The 18662-nt window shown below is 39.6% G+C and overlaps 1 protein-coding gene across 2 annotated transcripts in view; it reads left to right on the top strand.

Annotated features, from left to right (window-relative positions):
- Positions 1 to 18662, top strand: part of INTS4 (integrator complex subunit 4) — a 108646-nt gene that overhangs the window by 74298 nt on the left and 15686 nt on the right. For both annotated transcript variants that reach the window (XR_004382146.1, XM_032852984.1), the window contains exons 12-18: positions 399 to 541; positions 3454 to 3569; positions 6275 to 6408; positions 7480 to 7637; positions 14021 to 14114; positions 15489 to 15569; positions 17801 to 17931. Coding sequence is in view for 1 of the 2 variants with exons in the window: in XM_032852984.1 (XP_032708875.1) it covers positions 399 to 541; positions 3454 to 3569; positions 6275 to 6408; positions 7480 to 7637; positions 14021 to 14114; positions 15489 to 15569; positions 17801 to 17931 (857 nt within the window). In the remaining variant the exon portion in view is untranslated. The remainder of the gene's footprint in view (positions 1 to 398; positions 542 to 3453; positions 3570 to 6274; positions 6409 to 7479; positions 7638 to 14020; positions 14115 to 15488; positions 15570 to 17800; positions 17932 to 18662) is intronic.

The raw sequence follows: 18662 nt of genomic DNA on the forward strand, positions 1-18662 counted from the left end.
TACAGAGATCGTCAAGAAGAATAGAACTGATATGCATCCATATCTTTTAGCTTTAAGAAGTTGTTGGTGACCTTTTCCAGTCATTTTGGTGAGGTAGAGCAGATATTGAGAAGGGAAGGGGCCATCTCTCCAACATCATCTTGTAATACTGTCTTTTTATTTACTCTGCCCTGGCCACAAGCTTTATTTATATGAATGAATGAGCCAATGAATGAAGTCTTCAAATCTGAATTCAAACGTTACCTCTTCTAGTGAAGTCTTCTCAACTCCTAGCCTCTCGCCTCCAAGAAAATTCAGAGACTCTACCTTGTAGTCCCATTGTAACTTGTACACTCTCCTGTAATAGCAAATTCACAGTGATTGCTACTATTATTATTATTACTTTTTTTTTTTTAAAGGATTCATCCAGAGATATTCGAGAGGCTCTTCACGAACTTTTGTGCTGTACTAATGTTTCAACCAAAGAAGGGATTCATCTTGCACTGGTGGAGCTGCTGAAAAATTTAACCAAGTACCCTACTGATAGGGACTCCATATGGAAGTAAGGACTTTTTTGCTCATTTGCTCACTGAGTCCAGTAATGTGGTAAATGTATATTGAATTATCCAGTAGTAGATCATCATAGATTGATGGTATGGCCCTTAGTTTGCCTTCAGTCTAGCAACCTGATTCAGCTTAACTCTCAGGAGTCTGATTCCTAAATTCACTATCCCATTTTAGATTATTTGTTTATTTTATTTATTTGTCCATCCATCCTCTTAGCAGATGGTATGTGCCCTGCTACTGTACATTCACTATGTGCCCAGCCCTGTGGTAAGTGCTGCAGGCAGAGATGAGTTGATTAGATTCCTTTTGCTCCTCTATCCTGTTAATCACTTCTTTGTCTATTTTGCATTATCTACAGGATCATAGCTGTCATTGTAGAGATGAGAGGCAGGACTGGCACTTTGTCTACAGATGGAAAACCACTTCATTTTTTTCCTTGATTACCCCTACCTTTACTGACTAGAGTCAAAATTAACATTGTTCATGAATTGCTGTTTGAGGAACTACTTGCAGACATTTATTATAAAATGTTTGTAATCGTGCTCCACGTATTTAAGTGAGCTTATGTGATGAGATCACTCCAATGGTATAGTTTATTGGATTTTCCGAAAAAATTTGTTACTAAAAGTAGAAAAACTGTGGGTCAGATCAGGTACTTGCAAGATCTATTTAAGACTGAAAACACCAGGGGAGTTTTCAAGGAGCACTCAGTCCTTGGGGTGTGGGGGTTGTAGTAGGGAGAAAAACTGGTGTCAGTGTCTGTATCTGGGATGACATAGAAGGAATGATTAATTCTGCTTGATGGAAGGGATTGTTATGGAGTGTTTCACAGAACATTCTTCTTGCCTTATAGTAAGACAGGTGGTTATTTGGTTCACCCAGAGTATTTATTTAAGACTGTCTTTACTGCTGACTGTAGACCAAAAGCTCCTTCATCTTGTAGTGTTTGTAGTGCTCCAGAGGATTTTGAAGTTGCCTATTCTAATAATCATTTGATTTTTCATTTCTTCCCACGAATGGTGGCTTTATTTAGAAATACCAAAAAAGGATGTGATAAAAGAGGGAAGGAATAATCACAGTGGCATGTTTTTAAGACATATTTAAAGGTAGATACATAAATGAAAACCTGGAGGGGAGGTAGTTTGTTATGTTTATATAGCTTTAGTTCATTCAGCAAATGCTTGGAGCACTTGGCTCTATAACCCAATTGCTGTGTTGGTGCTATGGAGAGTTAAAAACGGATTCAATTCAGAGGCCTAGCTTTCAAATAGCAGGAGGGAAAGAAGTAGGGAATATGTAAGTAGGTACGTAGGTAGATAGATAATTAGAAAAAATATTACAAATCAGAATTGAAGTCCAGTTTCAGAGAGGCCCAGATGCTTGAGCGACCTGAACAAAATAGGAGATAAAATAAAGGGGTGGCACCTAGAGGCCAGACTACAAGATTTACAATGTCCCCTGAAACACAGTGAGTAAAAGGGCTGGGAGTTCAGAAAAGTAGCCATTCAGTTCTTTTCACATAGAAGGAAAAGCAGAACTGGGGAAAAGTATACTTTCCTAACAATATCACATGTTTTAAATGGGATACCTATCCTACTCCATATATCCATGAATTTGTTCCTGGTGCTTGCTTTCTCTCTATTGCCAGTCTGTTTGTTCTCAGTCCCTAAGGAAGTCCCTTCTCCTTTGTGAAACTTCTGATCATGGTGATCTCCTCTACCTTTGACAAGTGGAAAGCAGGGGAGTATCATTCATTTGATAGTTCATTACCTTGTAGTGTTCATCATTTTTGCCCCAGCTGAATTATAAACTCCACAAGAATAGAGTTAAGGATTTATATTTCTTTTCAGTTCGGCACACCTTCTAAAACAGAACTTAAAAAATGATAATAAAAATGCTTAGTTACCAGTGCCATGTAGTGATATAAGCCATGTAGTGCCATGGCTTATAAAGGGTTTTCATGTCATCATAATAGTTAACTAATAGCTACTTAATAATACCTAATTGAGTTCTTACTCTGTGACAGACTCTTTGCTGAGTAATTTTTATTCATTATCTCATTTAATGCTTATAGCAACTCTATGAGGTAAGGATTTTTTAATCCCATTTTGTAGGTGAGAAGCCTTTCTGCCCAAGGCCACACAGTTACTCATTTTCATGTTTCAGGTCAGGTCACTTCTGATTTCAGAACTTCACCCAGGATATCAGTTATAGTGCTTTTGCCTACAAGTAATAGGAAATCTGATTAAAAGTGGTTTAAACAATGAAGTCTAAATTTTTGGCATAACAAATCAGGAAGTCAGTTATAGGATTGGTCATTTAACAGCTTAACAGGGTTATTAACACTGTGGTTTCTCTGCAATTCTCTTGGCATTTTTCTCATAGTTGCAGGATGGCTGCCTCATAAGACAGTATCTTAAGGCAGAAAGGAAAGGGCATTCCTTCTCACACATTTCTTTTTTTGTCTAGGAGAACATTCCTGAGTAGCTCCCCACCAGACTTCCCTTCTTGTTCCTTTGAGCAGAAATGGGTTACTTTACTACCTGCAAAGGTAGTAAAGTTTAAACCACTTGGTGCTTGAGCCCTCAGGCTGAGTCTCCCTTCTCTGAGCACCTGCCTGACTTGAGTAAAATCAGTGTTCTCTTGGCAAGGAATTTGGAGAAAATAGCTATTGGTTAAATAATCGGTAGTAATTTATGCCATACCAGCTCTTTAATTTTCATAATAGCAATTTTTTTTAGATAAACTGAGTTCCAGAATAATTGAATGACTTATTTGAGGTCATAGAGGTTACCAAAAATGGGTGGTTGGGAATTTGCATTTCTGAATCAGGTTTTCTGATTCCAATCCCCGGTACTTTTTAAAGCATTTGTTAAGTTATTAAGGCGAACTCTCATTTTGTTTCAGGTGCTTAAAGTTTCTGGGAAGTCGGCATCCAACCCTGGTGCTTCCCTTGGTGCCAGAGCTCCTGAGCACACATCCATTTTTTGACACAGCTGAACCAGACATGGATGATCCAGCTTGTATCCTCTGCTTAGGAAAGACTGGGCTGATTTGGTGGGCTGTTTTGGCATCTTGGAGGGGGCAGTCCTAGGTTTAATTTTTTTCATTTCTTTTAATTAAGAGTATATTCCGAGGGAGCCTAATCGTTGTTATTCATAGCTTTCATTCTTGTTTTCACAATAATTCACATTTGCTATTTAATACTATTATTAGTTTTTAAACCATTTGTTCAGCATCTATTATATTCCACACTATTTCATGCTTTATACATTTACAATGTATATGTAAATATGCATATTTACATATGCAAATCTCCCAAACACCCCTGGAAGGAGGTATTATTCCCAGTTTGCAGATGAGGAGACTGAGGCTTAGAAAGGCTAAATAAGGGGCGCCTGAGTGGCTCAGTGGGTTAAGCCTCTGCCTTCGGCTCAGGTCATGATCTCAGGGTCCTGGGATCGAGTCCCGCATCAGGCTCTCTACTCAGCAGGGAGCCTGCTTCCCCCCCCCTCTGCCTGCCTCTCTGCCTACTTGTGATCTCCCTCTCTCTGTCAAATAAATAAATAAATAAAATCTTTAAAAAAAAAAGAAAGAAAGAAAGAAAGGCTAAATAACTCCCCAAGCAGCACATGTGGAATTCAAAGCCAGGCATCTTTGTTATTTTATTTTGTTGTTATTTTTAAAGATTTTGCTTATTTATTTAATAAAGAGAGAGCACAAGTAGGGGGAGCAGCAGGGAGAGGGAAAAGCAGACTCCCCGCTGAGCAGGGAGCCTGATGCGGGGCTCAATCACAGTACCTTGGGATCATGACCTGAGGGAAGGCAGATGCTCAATGACTGAGCCACCCAGGTGCCCCCATCTTTGGTTTTAAGGTCTATGAATGACCGATCTTCCTTCCTTTCTCTATCTCTCTTTCTTTTTTCTTTTCTTTTATTAAAGATTTATTTATTTGAGAGAGAGAGCACAGTGTGAGAGCGAGCAGGGGAGGGGCAGAAGAGCAGAATCTCAAACTCCAGGCTGAGCCTGGAGCCTGACATGGGGCTCCATCTCATGACCCTGAGATTGTGACCTGAGCCAAAACCAAGAGGCAGATGCTTAATTGACTGAGCCACCAAGGGACGCCAGTTTATGAACTTTCTTAATCTGCAGCCTGAAGAGGGGATGGGTTGAGCTAGTCTGCAGGATTACTTTGCCTCCGATGCAAGTTGAGTGGGTTTGTGACAGCCATGGGCAGCATGCCATGCAATTAGATTGTTTTCCAGTAATGGGAATACATTTACATCAGTGCACCCACAGTCTCCTATGGTTCTTTCTGCTCTACAGCAGATTGTTGGTGAGGTTTAGGGGATATTTACTGAGATGCAGAGATCAGCCAAATAACTGGCTGTCATAGGATGACGATTGTAGTCTCTCTTCATTCTCTTTATTTTCAGACTTTTTGGAGAAAATTTTTTTTTAAAGATTTTATTTATTTATTTGACAGACAGAGCACAAGTAGGCAAAGAGGCAGGCAGAGAGAGAGGAGGAAGCAGGCTCCCCACTGAGCAGAGAGCCCGATGCGGGGCTCGATCCCAGGACCCTGAATCATGACCTGAGCCGAAGGCAGAGGCTTAACCCACTGAGCCACCCAGGCGCCCCTGTTTGGAGAAATTTTTAACCGTTTGTTTAGTTTATGTACTAATCAATGTCTGACTTCGTGTTTACCTCTGAGAAAAGCTTATTCCAGACCTTACCTCTAAAGGTACAGTACTATAGCGGCTTGAAATTTAGCTCATCAGAAAGGGGCTTACGGGCTAGATGTTATCACAAACCTCACATGATGTATTGAAGTGCTCAGAAATCTGAGGGCCCTTTTTACTTTTACTTTAAAAAAAAAACATTAAACACTTTTGAAAGGCTCTAACGTTGGGATACTTTTCTGGGCAGTTGAGAGATTCTGTTATTTAGGAAATATGTTTGGCTGTGAGTAAAAGAGATTGCCCCCAAATGAAGCTTAAATGAATTAAGATTTTTACTTTTCTCCAAGGTAGAAGAAATTTGGAAGTACAGAGTCTGTTGCTAGTATAGCAGCTCTACAGTATTCTTGCTGATCCAAACTCCTTCTGTTTTCCTGTTCAGCCATTTTCACTTGTCCAGCATTGCTGCTGGAGGTCCAATGATCAGGCCTAGATTCTAAGGAGAAAGTTAGAGGATATTTGTGTCAAATCAGTATTCTGTTAGCAAGGAAAAAGGGAAGAATGGATATTGGGTAGGCAACTAACAGGGTCTTCCACAGGGATACATAGAGAAGATTGGAAACTATGTTTACCTTTTAATTTCTGATTTTCCCTCTGTTAAGAAAATATACATAGAAAGTAAGTCCAAAAAATTGAAAGAAGAAACTTCATACTGAACGTGCAAAGTCCTGCTAGAGTAATCGACCATTAGTATTTTGGTGTATTTCCTTCTTTTTTAAGGCTTGGTGTTGGGATTTTGTTCTTGTTTTATTTTTTTAACATAGTTTATCTCCTCATCAAATATATGATAATAGATGGCTTCTCTCATATCCTCTGTATATATTAGCAGCTGCTTTTTCACTTATGATACAATGTTTGTGATACAATATTATAAATTTTTCAAACATAGAATTTTTAATGATTGCAAACGATTGAATTGGAGGCACTTCATTCTGGCCAATGTCAACCTTTTAAACCTCCAGGTTTACTTAACCCAATCATCCCTCAGACATTGCAGTTTTGGTTCTTATTTTTAATGCTGCCAAAACCTGTCCAACAATGCCAGCACTGTTCTCAGATCATACCTTCAGACACTATGCCTACCTCCGAGACAGTCTTTCTCATCTTGTTCCTGCCTTAAGGGTATGTTGAAAACAACTTTTGTCATTATTTTTGGTGTTTTGTCATTATTTTTGGTGTTTTAATTTTGGGTCCTTTGTGGTTGTTAAATAGCAAAGAGCAGGCTATATTTTCTCTGAAAACACATTCATTCATTCTCTTTCTCTCTTGGGCTCTCTCCCACTGTTTTGTACTTTTTCTTCTGTATTCGTTACTTTTTAAGAAGATTCATATTCTAAATGTCCCTGAGTTCTTCACGATGTTATGTTAGGCAAGAAAAAGGAATCTAGAACAATATATTCTAGACCAAGGATTAGATTGTGCAACATTTTAACAATTACATAAAGCCAAAATTCTCAACAAATTTATTTTTTAATAATAAAACCTTTGTGACGTTTAAAACCTTAGAGATACAGAAAGAAAAACTTTATGAACCATGAGGATAATGGCAAACACTGAAAGCTGACTGTGTGCAGACACTTCTCTAAGCTCTCCATTTGTGTTAACTCATTCCTGTTTAGGTGACTCCCAAGGACTTTATTTAGAATAATATATGTACATGGTTAGAAAATCTAAACTGTGTATAAGGTACAAAATTAAAAGTGAAATCCTCTTTGCTCTCTTCCATCCCTTTCTTGAAAGGTAAGCACTTTTAGCAGTAAGAACAAGAATTATAATTATCATCCTATAAAATGTTTTTATAGCGTGCTATGTAAATTTATTTGGTAATAAGCCATCATTGCCCTATGAAGTGAAAGATCAAATGAAATTTAAAAATAAATGTGACAGCAGATTGATTTTTAGTCCCATTTCTGTGGTTACCTCATTTACTTCAGTTAGCAATAGAACATAATATTATCCATTCTCTTTTCATTTTCTCCTTGAAGTGGTTGTATTGTGTAAACCATATGTATTCTCTCTGTCTCCCTTTCTCCCACTGAAGCTAGGGAATGAGAGAAAGGTTATTTACAGAATCACCTTACCTGTTTTCCCTTTCCTGTGTTTGACTCCCTTTTTTTTGTCCTGATTTCTTTGTATTACCAGAAGCTGAGCCACAGAATTTGATGGTCTTATAACCCTACTATGTTTGCTTAGTTACCAGGTAGAAAACTAGTGTCATCGGCTGTTTCCCCCAATATCATGCCTCATGAGGACCCTTCCCATCAATTTCTGCAGCAGAGCCTTGAAAGAGTGTACAGTCTTCAGCACCTGGACCCTCAGGGAACCCAGGAGCTGCTGGAGCTCACCATCAGGTGAGGTGACCATCTCTTTACTTTGACAGAGTTAAACTTTACACTTATGCTCAGCTGAGCTGTTTTGATTTCTGGTGTCGGCTACAGGCTAGTTTTTCTGATCTGTTGGCCTACACTCACACGTAGTTTTATGACATGTTTGTATTTGCATTAGATTGGAGTTTGAACATATTACAAAGAAAAGCTTTTCATGCTCATGACCGCTTTGATGATGAGTGCAAAGCTGAAGAGTTACAAAGAAGCTGTTTTAAATTTTTCTCTCCTTGTGTATTAGTTAGGATGGGTGACAGAAAATGTAAAGAACTGTGGCTTATCTAGGAGGAAAGGTTAATTCTTTCCTGCAGGGAGGGCAGAACTACGATGTTTATCAGGTCCTTATGTGCATTCTTTCTCCATCTTCTGCATCAGGTTCTCTGCCTAAAAATCCAAACTCTGACTATCCCTCTGTTTTCCAGGCTGCAGAAAAAAGGAAAGAGCAGGAGAAGGGCATCATCATTTCTAACCTTACCGCCTTTTAAAGACACTTCCCCAAAGTTGCATGTTCTAATTTTACTTACATCCCATTGACTAGAACTTAAGTCAAATGACGGTATCTTGTTGTTAGGAGCTAGGAAATGCAGTCTTCGTTCTGGTGACCAGTGCTTAGTTAACATTTGGTGACTCTGATACTCAAGAAGAAGGGGAGGATATTGGGGAACAACCAGCAGACTCTTCCAGACCTTATTAGGATGTTTTGAATGATATGAAACAAATTGAAATCCATTTGCCTTTAACAAAAACAGTTTCTGTCTGCTTTTGTGAATAAGGTTTGTGGCAGAGATGAGTAGCGCCACGGACACTGTATGGTCTGCAAAGCCTAAAATATTTACTATCTGACCCTTTTCAGAAAAGGTTGGCTGACCCTGAAGTGATGCCTCGGTCATGTTTTTTTCTCCCGCTCCCTTAACAAAGTGATTCGTTTTTAGAGGCCAGTATCTGAAGTTGTTGGCTCCAAGCCCAGGAAAATAAGTTACACTTTCTGACTCATCCCCACCTTAGTAAACATTTAGGTTTTGTTTTTGACAGTTTTTATCCTGTTGGCCCTAAAGCAAGTACAAAATGCCTAAAAGCAAGCCAATTTGGTCATCAGATGCAGTGCTGGCTATTAGTGGGTGCTGAGTAAACACCTATTGGTCCGACTTGTCTGCATGTAGTCCTGCTGGGCTTCAGGCTGGTGAGACCACTGTTCTAGTGCTATGGTCAGTCCTGGATACTGTTTCTAACTTGAGTGCATTCTGATGAGGGTGGCCAGGGCGGTAAAAGATCCAGAAAGGAAAGCAGATGGTGGAGTAGTTATTGATGACTTACTCTGTTTTGCAAACATTATTGCAGTTATTGTTACCATTTCACAGAGAAGAAATGACAGTTTGGGGAGGTGAAGCAATTTGCTAAGAAGTAGCAAAACCAGGCTTTGAATCTGGTTTTGTTTGACTCTAAATTTGAGACTTTGTGACGTGTTGCAGTGAAGATGATTCCTGTTAGATTGGGTGACTTGGGGGTTCTGCAGAAATTACATTTTTGGTAGTTGTGGAAAAGGGAAATATTAGAGTTTCATACAGAAGTTTCTCTGATTAGGACTCTGATCACTTGCTTATTGGTACTAGTTTAAAACAAACTTCACTGTCATATGCAAGCCATCACCTTTGTTGTAATCCCAAAGGTCATTTAATCTAATGGGATCTCACCTGTAGAAAGTATGCTTCAGCTGGGGCTCCAGGAGATGATTTGTTTGTTTGTTTCTAGAATTTGACATAACTGCTTTGTCTTCATTGTACCTGGGGTACCATATAGGAGCTCAGTAAATGCTTGAAAACTGTTAAACAGGAATGAAGATTTTAAGATTTTTATAGGTGGCATTTTCTTCTGGCTGTATCACACCTCCAGATGTATGTAGATATGATGTTTGTAAGGCTCTGCTGTCCTTGATCATAATAAGAGCTGCTGTCTATTCAAAGTGCTTACTATGTACCCACTCTTCTAAGTGCTTTATGAGTTGAATTTGGAAACAGTCTTATGAAAAGTACCCCATTTTTAAATGAGTGAAAGAGCTGGGGGTCATTCATTTGTTATATGGTTTTTGAGTATTTGTCATATGCTAGGCAGAAGTGGCACGGTGGTGAACAAAACAGTCTTTGTTGCAAGGGATCATACAGCCTGGTTGGGGAGGTAGCTAGGGAAACAAGAATTGTAATATTGTGCTTTCCATGCTGCAGATGGGAAGTTCAGGGTTCTCTAGGAAAACAGAAGGGGGGAACCTAGCCCCTCCTTAGATGGCTAAGCAGTTACCTGAAGACTGAATAGAAGTTCTTCAAGTGAAGAAGGGAGAAGGCTGTCCAGGACCAAGAATGGCAAGGTCATAGATTAGAACATAGGTCTAACTAGCACTTCCTTTCATCTGGTCACACTGTTCTGTTTCTGATGAACAGTTTGTAGGACACAAAGGGTCTAGTATAATGAAATGTAAAATGCAAAGGAATTGGTTCAAGCCTTAGTTTTTATCATTTCCTAGGTACATGATCTTGGGCCTCAAGTCCGCCCTCATCTGTAATTTGAGAGTACTATGTAGCTGGTCATAGGATTGTTGTGAAGGTCATCATCATGACATGTGGAAAGTATTTTGAGAATAACAGTTGGTTAGGTAACAGTTGGTTATTTCTGAAATTTTGTTTTTAAAATTTAAGTTGTGAAACAAATTAAAAATAATAAAATTTAAATTGCCACTCATTTGACACAGTAGACATGCTCTTAATATTTTTAAGTAAATCCTGTCCAAATGTTATAAATGCTTATTGCCATCATGTGGATGAAGGATTGCTAAAGTGTATGTTCCTGGCAAGGGCACTTTTGCCCTCCCAAATCCCATTTGTAGAAATGTGGCTTAATATGCGTCTGGTTTTAGGGGCGCCTGGGTGGCTCAGTGGGTTAAAGCCTCTGCCTTCGGCTCAGGTCATAATTTCAGGGTCCTGGGTTCGAGCCCCTCATCGGGCTCTCTGCTCAGCAGGGAGCCTGCTTCCCTTCCTCTCTCTGACTGCCTCTCTGCCTACTTGTGATCTCTGTCAAATAAATAAATAAAATCTTTAAAAAATATATATGCATCTGGTTTATTTTTTAAAGATTTTATTTATTTATTTGACAGAGAGAGAGTGTGAGAGAGGGAATACAGGCAGGCGCTGTGGGAGAGGGAAAAGCAGGCCTCCCCCTGAGCAGGGAGCCCAACACAGGGCTCAATCCCAGGACCATGGTATCATGATTGGAGCAGAAGGCAGACACTCAATGACTGAGCTACCCAAGCACCCTTGCGTCTGGTTTTAAATTGGTTTTGGTGTCATCTGTATTTGATGTAGTTCATAAATAAATGAAAGAGTTTAATGACAAATAAATAAATGAAATATATAGTTTAAAGAAAAGACTTGGAGTTCAGACAGACCTGAGTTCAAGGCCTATTTTTGCCACTATTAATCCTGTGACCTTGGGCAAACCGATTAAACTCTGATCTTCCCTTTCATTCTCAGTGACATACAATTAATTGCAATTCACATTGTCAGGATTAAATGGGCTCAAGTAGGGAAACACCTAGCACACCTAGTATAGTGCACACAGAAGGTGATCTTTGTACCTTCTCATTAAAGAGTTCATAGTTTCCTGAGGGATGTTTAAACTTAGGCTCCCCAAAGATTGTGGGCATAAAGAGGTACAGAGAGGAAACAGTAGGATAATAGCATTTTGTCCAGGAGTAGCAAGTTTCTTTCTTTGCTTGTACAGTAGTTCGGCTCTCCCATGGTTGCTTGGATCACATCTTGTTCTGTGCAGTTGAGAACAATTGCTTCAGTGCTAGGGCTGTAGAATAGCTTATCTGGCGGCCGCCAGCTCATGTGTAGTCAGCTGCTCAGTGTTGTCTGTCATCAAAACAGAAGCCAGAATCTTCCTCGAGAGGAAACATTCAGAAATGGAGTGATTCAGGGCTGCCTTTGCAAGGGAAACATCGGAGATGTGAAAGAGAGAGGCCAGCTGACCACCTGTGCAGCGTTTCACAGGTGCGGTTAGCTAGGATGGTCTTGCCTTTTATTGTGCTGGATTCCACGCATGAATAGGCTCTCCAAGAACCTCTCAAGCCACCCAAACTCACAAGACATGATATATAAGCCACAGGCCCCAATTTCTTCAGTCAGTTTGGGAGTAATTCATTCTGTGTCTCTTCCCAGGGCATCTCCTTCCTGATACCAAGGTCCATAGGATGCAGCATTAGCTATTAAGAAAGTCGTGTATTAGAGGGAGGGGCTTAGTCAAACAGACAGTTTTGTATAGGCTACTGTGAAACTTTCTATGTTATGCCAACCCTGCAGCTCCGCTTCCCTTGTGACCCAAATCACATTTTCCACAGCTATCATTTCTGTATGAAATTTTGATGTTGCCATTAAAAAACAAGGTAGTTTTCCATGAATGCTTTCTGAGATGGATTATTAGGTCATACACACACATGCATGCATGCATACACACACACACACACACACACACACTCCTCTCCTCAAAAAAGAAGAAAGGAAAACAATAATTTTTTTTGTTGGTCTATTGTGTTATCTCCAAAAGAGAAAGAAAGAAACTGGTAATGGTGGTTGCCTATGGGAAGGGTGTACTGGTTTGCGGTGCCCTGTTATAGGAAGGTGAACTAAGTTAGTTGCATATCCTTTAGTATCTTTTGAATTCTCTTATCTTATTGGTTTAATTGTATAGCTAGGTATGTATTATCTATTCAAAAAATTAAAAATTTTAAATCAGTAATTCCAGCCCCCACACAGCTATTGACCTGTGTGTGGCACTTTCTATTTTCTTGCCTCCAGGCAGCTTGGTTTTATATTTTTGCAATCACTTTGTCTATGCCAGTATCCAGTGAGGATGTTTTTCGCTTCGGGTATCTGGGAAACCTTATCTCAAACAAGCTTGCAATGATTTTTTATTTTCTCATATGAATAGAAATCCGAGGCAGTTCTAAGTATGGTATGGTCATGTAGTTCATTTATATTATTAAAGACCCAGTTCTCTGTCTCTTTGGATTTTTCTTGTCCTTAGCATTTGCTTTATCCCAAAGCTTTTTTCTTTTGGAGTTACAGTATGGCTGCCAGTGGCAGTCAGTACCGTAAGTGCTCTTGTTCAGTCTAGGGCATGATGGAGATGGAGACAGACATACAAACTACTATCAGGCCTGCTCCAAGTATGGAGTATAACTCTTTCAATTAGGACTGAGAAGGCCAACTTAGGTCACATAACCTGGGAGATGACATATACTAATTGGCTTAGTTCAGTCAGACTCTACCTGGGGATGAGTTTGAGGATACCTTGCCTTGAACAAAATCAGAGTTCAGTAAGTGAGGAAGACGTAAAGAATGGCTAACTGGGTAGGGAGCCAACAAAGCCTACTACAATATCTTAATTTTTTTTTCCTGGTAATAGAAAAAATACTCATCTGTTTATATAAACACTTGAAAAATAAAGCACAGTTGGGAGAAGACAATAAAAAGAACCCTCATACCTCTCTCAGAAAACCACTTTGCTGTATTTTTCTCCTACATACAGTTTTTATATAGTTAAGGTCATATACCTTATTGACGTTTTATATTTTAACATCTGTAGAATATTCCACTATAATAGTGACATATTGTGGGGCATAAAACATTTCATTTCTGTTGGATATTTCTCTTAGAATTACTTCTCAGCATAAAGGTACTGATCAAAATATTTGAAAGTACGTATGGCTTTTATAATGGTACAGTTTTACTTTACAAAAGAATTTTATCAGCTTAAACTGTTATCAAAGCATGAGTGAACCAGTTTCATTATAACCACTCCATCATTGGGTGTCATTGTTTTAAAATTTATGACCAATTTTACTAAGTGTAGAATGGTAAAATGCTTTTCTTTTTTTTTTTTTAAGATTTTATTTGTTGGGCACCTGGGTGGCTCAGTTGTTAGGCGGCTGTCTGCGGCTCAGGTCATGATCCCAGGGTCCTAGGATTGAGGCCCACATTGCGCTTCCTGCACAGCAGGAAGCCTGCTTTTCCCTCTCCTGCTCCCTCAGCTTATGTTCCCTCTCTCTCTGTGTCAAATAAATAAAATAAGATTTTATTTATTTATTTGAGATTGAGAGGGACCAAGAGAGAGAGCACAAGCAGGGGGAGGGACACAGGGCTTGATCCCAGGACACTGGGATCTGACCTGAGCTGAAGGCAAACATTTAACCCATTGAGCCATGCAGGTGCTGCTAAAATGGTAAAATGCTTTGGACCTGATCTTTATATGGCTGTCATTATCCCTATCCACTGTTGGGCTTGGGGTTTTCTTTACTGCAGGGATCTTCAAAGACTTGGGGAACTTCAATCTGAACTAGCAGGAGTCGCTGACTTCTCTGCTACCTATCTTCGGTGTCAACTTCTTCTTATCAAGGTTGGTTTGGATCCTTTATGTTTGTATTTTGTGATTACTATGTGCATAAAGTGCATAGAAAGCACTTTAGTGGATTCAGCAGTTCTTTCTTTCTTTTTTTAAAAATTTTATGTATTTATTTCACAGAGTGGGGAGGGCACAAGTGAGGGGAGCAGCAGGCAGAAGGAGAGAGAGAAGCAGGCTTCCCGCTGAGTAGGGAGCCCAATGGGGTCTTGATCCCAGGACACTGGGATCATGACCTAAGCCTAAGGCAGAGGCTTAACCGACTGAGCCACCCAGGCGCCCCCAGTGTAATGTTATGTACAAAAAAAAAAAAAAAGCATACACAATTCTGCTTTTAGACTACAACTGTATAAAAAGCATATATATAAAAAATGATTGGAAGTGAAACAATAACTGTTATGGGTAGTATGATTTGGATGCTTTAAAAATTTCTCTATCTATAGTTTAGACCTGCTGCTGTCTAACTGGATAGTCACCAGGCACGTGTGACTATTGAGTACGTGAAATGTTAGTTCAAATTGAGATGTGCTATAAATGCAAAATACGCACGGATTTCCTTACTAGGATGAAAAACAATGTAAACTATTAACTTTTAGAATACTAATTTTATACTGAAATTATATCTTAAATATACTGGGTTAAGTAAACTATATTGTCAAAATTAATTTCATCTGTTTCTTTTTACTTTTAAAAGTGTGGCTACTAGAATATATAAAATTATATATATTGTGTGTGTTAATTTCTATTAGATATTGTTAGTCTAGATCTTCTATAAAGCCATTAGGTTATGTCTTTAGGGACTACAGCAGAGATTTAGAGAGATGAGAGTTGGGGCCATACAGCTGTGAGGAGAGGGATGGAAGGTAAAATTGTGGCTCTGCATGATGCTTTTGAGCATAAAGAGATTGAGGGAGAGGGAAGAATGTAGAAAAGCTTCTTGATTTCTGGTGTGACATGTCAGTAAGGGGAGGGGCTCTTCAAAGGATAGTGAGCAAAATAAAAGGACCATAGTCAAGGAAGTTGGGTCTGGGCTGCCAGAGTAGTCTAGTGGCTCTGGGAACAAGAAGGGCTGAGAGCCATGGCTTTCTCTCCCATTTTAGTGAGACCTGCGTGACTTCTGCCATCTGCTTGCAAGCACTGGTCTGATCTGGATATAGGGCCTTTGGGCGGGGAATTGGATTGAATGGGAAGAAGTTCAGCCTTTGCTTTCCTCCTTCTCTATAATAGGCAGGGTTTACTAGCTTAAAAGAATAAGATTGAGAGGAAGTCGTGACCCAGGAGATTTTCAAAGCAAAACATACACAGAGGCTTCAAATGATACACCAGTCTTGGTGACCTCTGTGTTCTGTGTCTCCTGATTTGTCTGTGTAGGCCCTGCAAGAAAAGCTGTGGAATGTGGCTGCCCCTTTGTATTTGAAGCAGAGTGATTTGGCCTCGGCAGCAGCAAAACAGGTAAGCATTTTGGGATCTTCTTCTCAGATGGATCTCTGTCCAGGAATTTTCTCATCTAAGATGGAGCCAGAGGCTTTCACATGGCTCCATGCCTCTGCTGTGCCCTTCTCAGTTCCAGCCTGTGACAGATGTTAGTGATTTGAGAAGCAGCATAATTAGGGGACACAGCACTGGCTTTGGAGTCAGGGGACCTGGGTTCTAGTCCCAGGTTGGCCTCTAATATTGTGATATTGAGGCTGCTTAACCTCCCTGGATTTTTCCTTCTCTGTAAAATATAGCTATTTCACTGGATGATTTTTAAGATGCTTTGGTGTTCTGAAATATTATCAGTTTGGGGTGCCTGAGTGGCTCAGTGGGTTAATAAGCCTCTGCCTTCAGCTCAGGGCATGATCTCAGGGTCCTGTGATCAAGCCCCATGTCAAGCTCTCTACTCAGCAGGGAGCCTGCTTCCCCTCCCCGCTCTGCCTGCCTCTCTGCCTACTTGTGATCTATGTCTGTCAAATAAATAAATACACTTTAAAAAAAAATAAAATATTGGGGCACCTGGGTGTCTCAGTAGGTTATGCCTTTCCCTCTGGCTCAAGTCGTGGTCTCAGGGTCCTGGGATCGAGCCCCACATCGGGCTCTCTGCTCGGCAGGGAGCCTGCTTCCCCCCTCTCTCTGCCTGCCTCTCTGCCTACTTTTGATCTCTCTCTCAAATAAATAAATAAAACCTTTAAGAAAATAATTAAATAAATAAAACTATTATCAGTTTGTATTTCAGATATATTAAAATCCAGTAAATATTGTCATGAACCTTTCATCTGAAAATGTAGCTGAACTCCTTTTGAAGTTGTTTATATTTTTAGCCTATACCAACATTTGAATGTTGAAAGGTCCTTATGTACTCTTTAGTTCATTAAGTAGAATTTAATTATATTTGCCTTGAGTTTCTTCCTTTCTGACTTTAAGCAGTTTCCCTTCATTCTTAGGTATTGGGATTTGGTGAACTCTTCTGGGTCCTGTCTTTCAGGTAGTGAGTCCATCTGTATATGACCCAGTGATTATGACCCAATAGCAAGCTAATGATTGTTACATTACAGTTCACTAAATGATTTCATGTCTGTTTTAATTAACACAGTAATCCCATTAGGTAAGAATGAATATTAAGTCCATTTTATAGATGAAGTTGTTGAGGCTCAGCAAGGTTAAATTTATAGAGGTATAAGTAGTAGAGTTAGGGAATTGAACGCAGATCCTCTGGTAGCCACTATGTTTTCTTCCCACTACTCTACTGGATCTGTCCTCTGAACTAGACTTCCCTTCAGACCTGCTGTGTGGCTTACTGTAGGGGAGTAGAGCCTAATGACTAGAGCCCCAGAGTGGGAGGGGTGGGACCAGGGAGCAATAGTTTGGAAGAAAGAGGGAAAAGGAATTACTGTTGCTGGGTACCCGATACTGTGCTAAGTGCTGTCCATGCTCCATTTTATCCTTGAAGTTTTATGACTTTAGGGCTACTTCTTCCCTATTTACAGATAGGGAAGTTGAGGCCCTGTGTAATTAGGTAACTTGTCTTTCTGGCGGTTGTAGGAGAGCCTGGAGTCATTTCTCTGACCCCAAAGCCCTCAAAGGAAGGGATGCACAGAATGGGGAGAGAAGCATCATTTGGATGGGAGTAGCTGATTTGGATCGAATAGAACAAGATCTTAGTGAACTGGGCTTGAGCTGAGGTCATAGACATTGTTTTCTACACTTGTTCTCCTCTCCATATTCCCAACAACAGACCAGGCCTGTAGAACAGTCTGTCTGGATGATTAACATGTGGTTAATAGTTCCTGGTGCTAAATTCTTGAGGACTTTTCCTAGGGTTGGGTTTCCATATATGGTGCTCATTCGTTTGTTCCTACAACACACTAGTTTGGGGTTAGGGTAATAAGCAGTGCTTTACGATTTTATCAGTGATTGAACTATTCATATCTTGACATCATCAACTAAGATGACTTTATTACTGGATGAAAATCTTTTTTTTTTTTAACTGACAAAACAACTTACTCTGTTTTCATAAGACATACTATATTAATTTCCTCAACACATTAATTTCTCTCAAATTATCCTCATTTCTCTTACCATAGGCACTTAAATAAAGCACAGGCATTAAAAAAACTCAGTTTAAAGAATTTCACCTAGAATTCTATGCTGCTATCAAAACCAATATGATATTTTTATTGATCTTTCATTACCTTTCCTTATAGATCATGGAAGAGACCTACAAAATGGAGTTCATGTACAGTGGTGTGGAGAATAAACAGGTGGTGATTATACATCACATGAGGCTGCAGGCCAAAGCCTTGCAACTTATAGTAACAGCTCGGACTACTCGAGGGTAAGATGTGTGGCTGCTGAAAGGGGAGGCACCATCCTTTCAAAGACTCCTCCAAATAAATGCACTCAGAGATCTCACCAAGGTTAATGGGAGGTGAAAAGATAACTTACAAAAAATTTGCTAAACAGTATGCAAACTCTTCATTTTTTCAGATACTCCAGGTTCTATCTTTGGGTCAAACTGGATCTTTGGAAAGATGCAGTGGCTCTCCGTTGCCTACAGTACAACATAGGTCAACAGGCAACAAGGACATTCCTTATGGTCCTTGATTGATTTCTTTAAGAATTTAGCGCCGGGAACCATATTTTTTCTTCTGAAGAGATCAGTAAGCTCTCCCAGGCAGTAAAAACAAAAGAAGAGAATGTACTGTGCAATGAGACTACCTTGGTCAAACCCGGACCTCTCCACTTACTAGTTGTTTGATTAGGGATGGTATTTTCTTAGCCTCTCTGTGCCTTGTTTCCCTGTCTGTGAAAAGAGAATGATGACAGCATCTGTCTCATGGGGTTTCCATGAAGAAAAATGGGATGATACATGTGGAAGTACTTAACATGGTACATGGTACATAGTAAGAGCTCACTATCAGACTTTCCATTAGAATTGCCATATTTAATCGATTCTAAAATGCACATTTTAAATTTAAACTCTCTGAAATTAGATATTTTGATGGTGTGGCACACTTGGATTGAAAGCAGTTTTTTTTTTCTTTCTTGGTGTTTTATAAAATAAAG

The sequence above is a fragment of the Lontra canadensis genome, unplaced genomic scaffold, assembly GCF_010015895.1.
Source record: "Lontra canadensis isolate GAN:19392208 unplaced genomic scaffold, GSC_riverotter_1.0 scaffold7, whole genome shotgun sequence".
Taxonomy (NCBI): Eukaryota; Metazoa; Chordata; class Mammalia; order Carnivora; family Mustelidae; genus Lontra; species Lontra canadensis.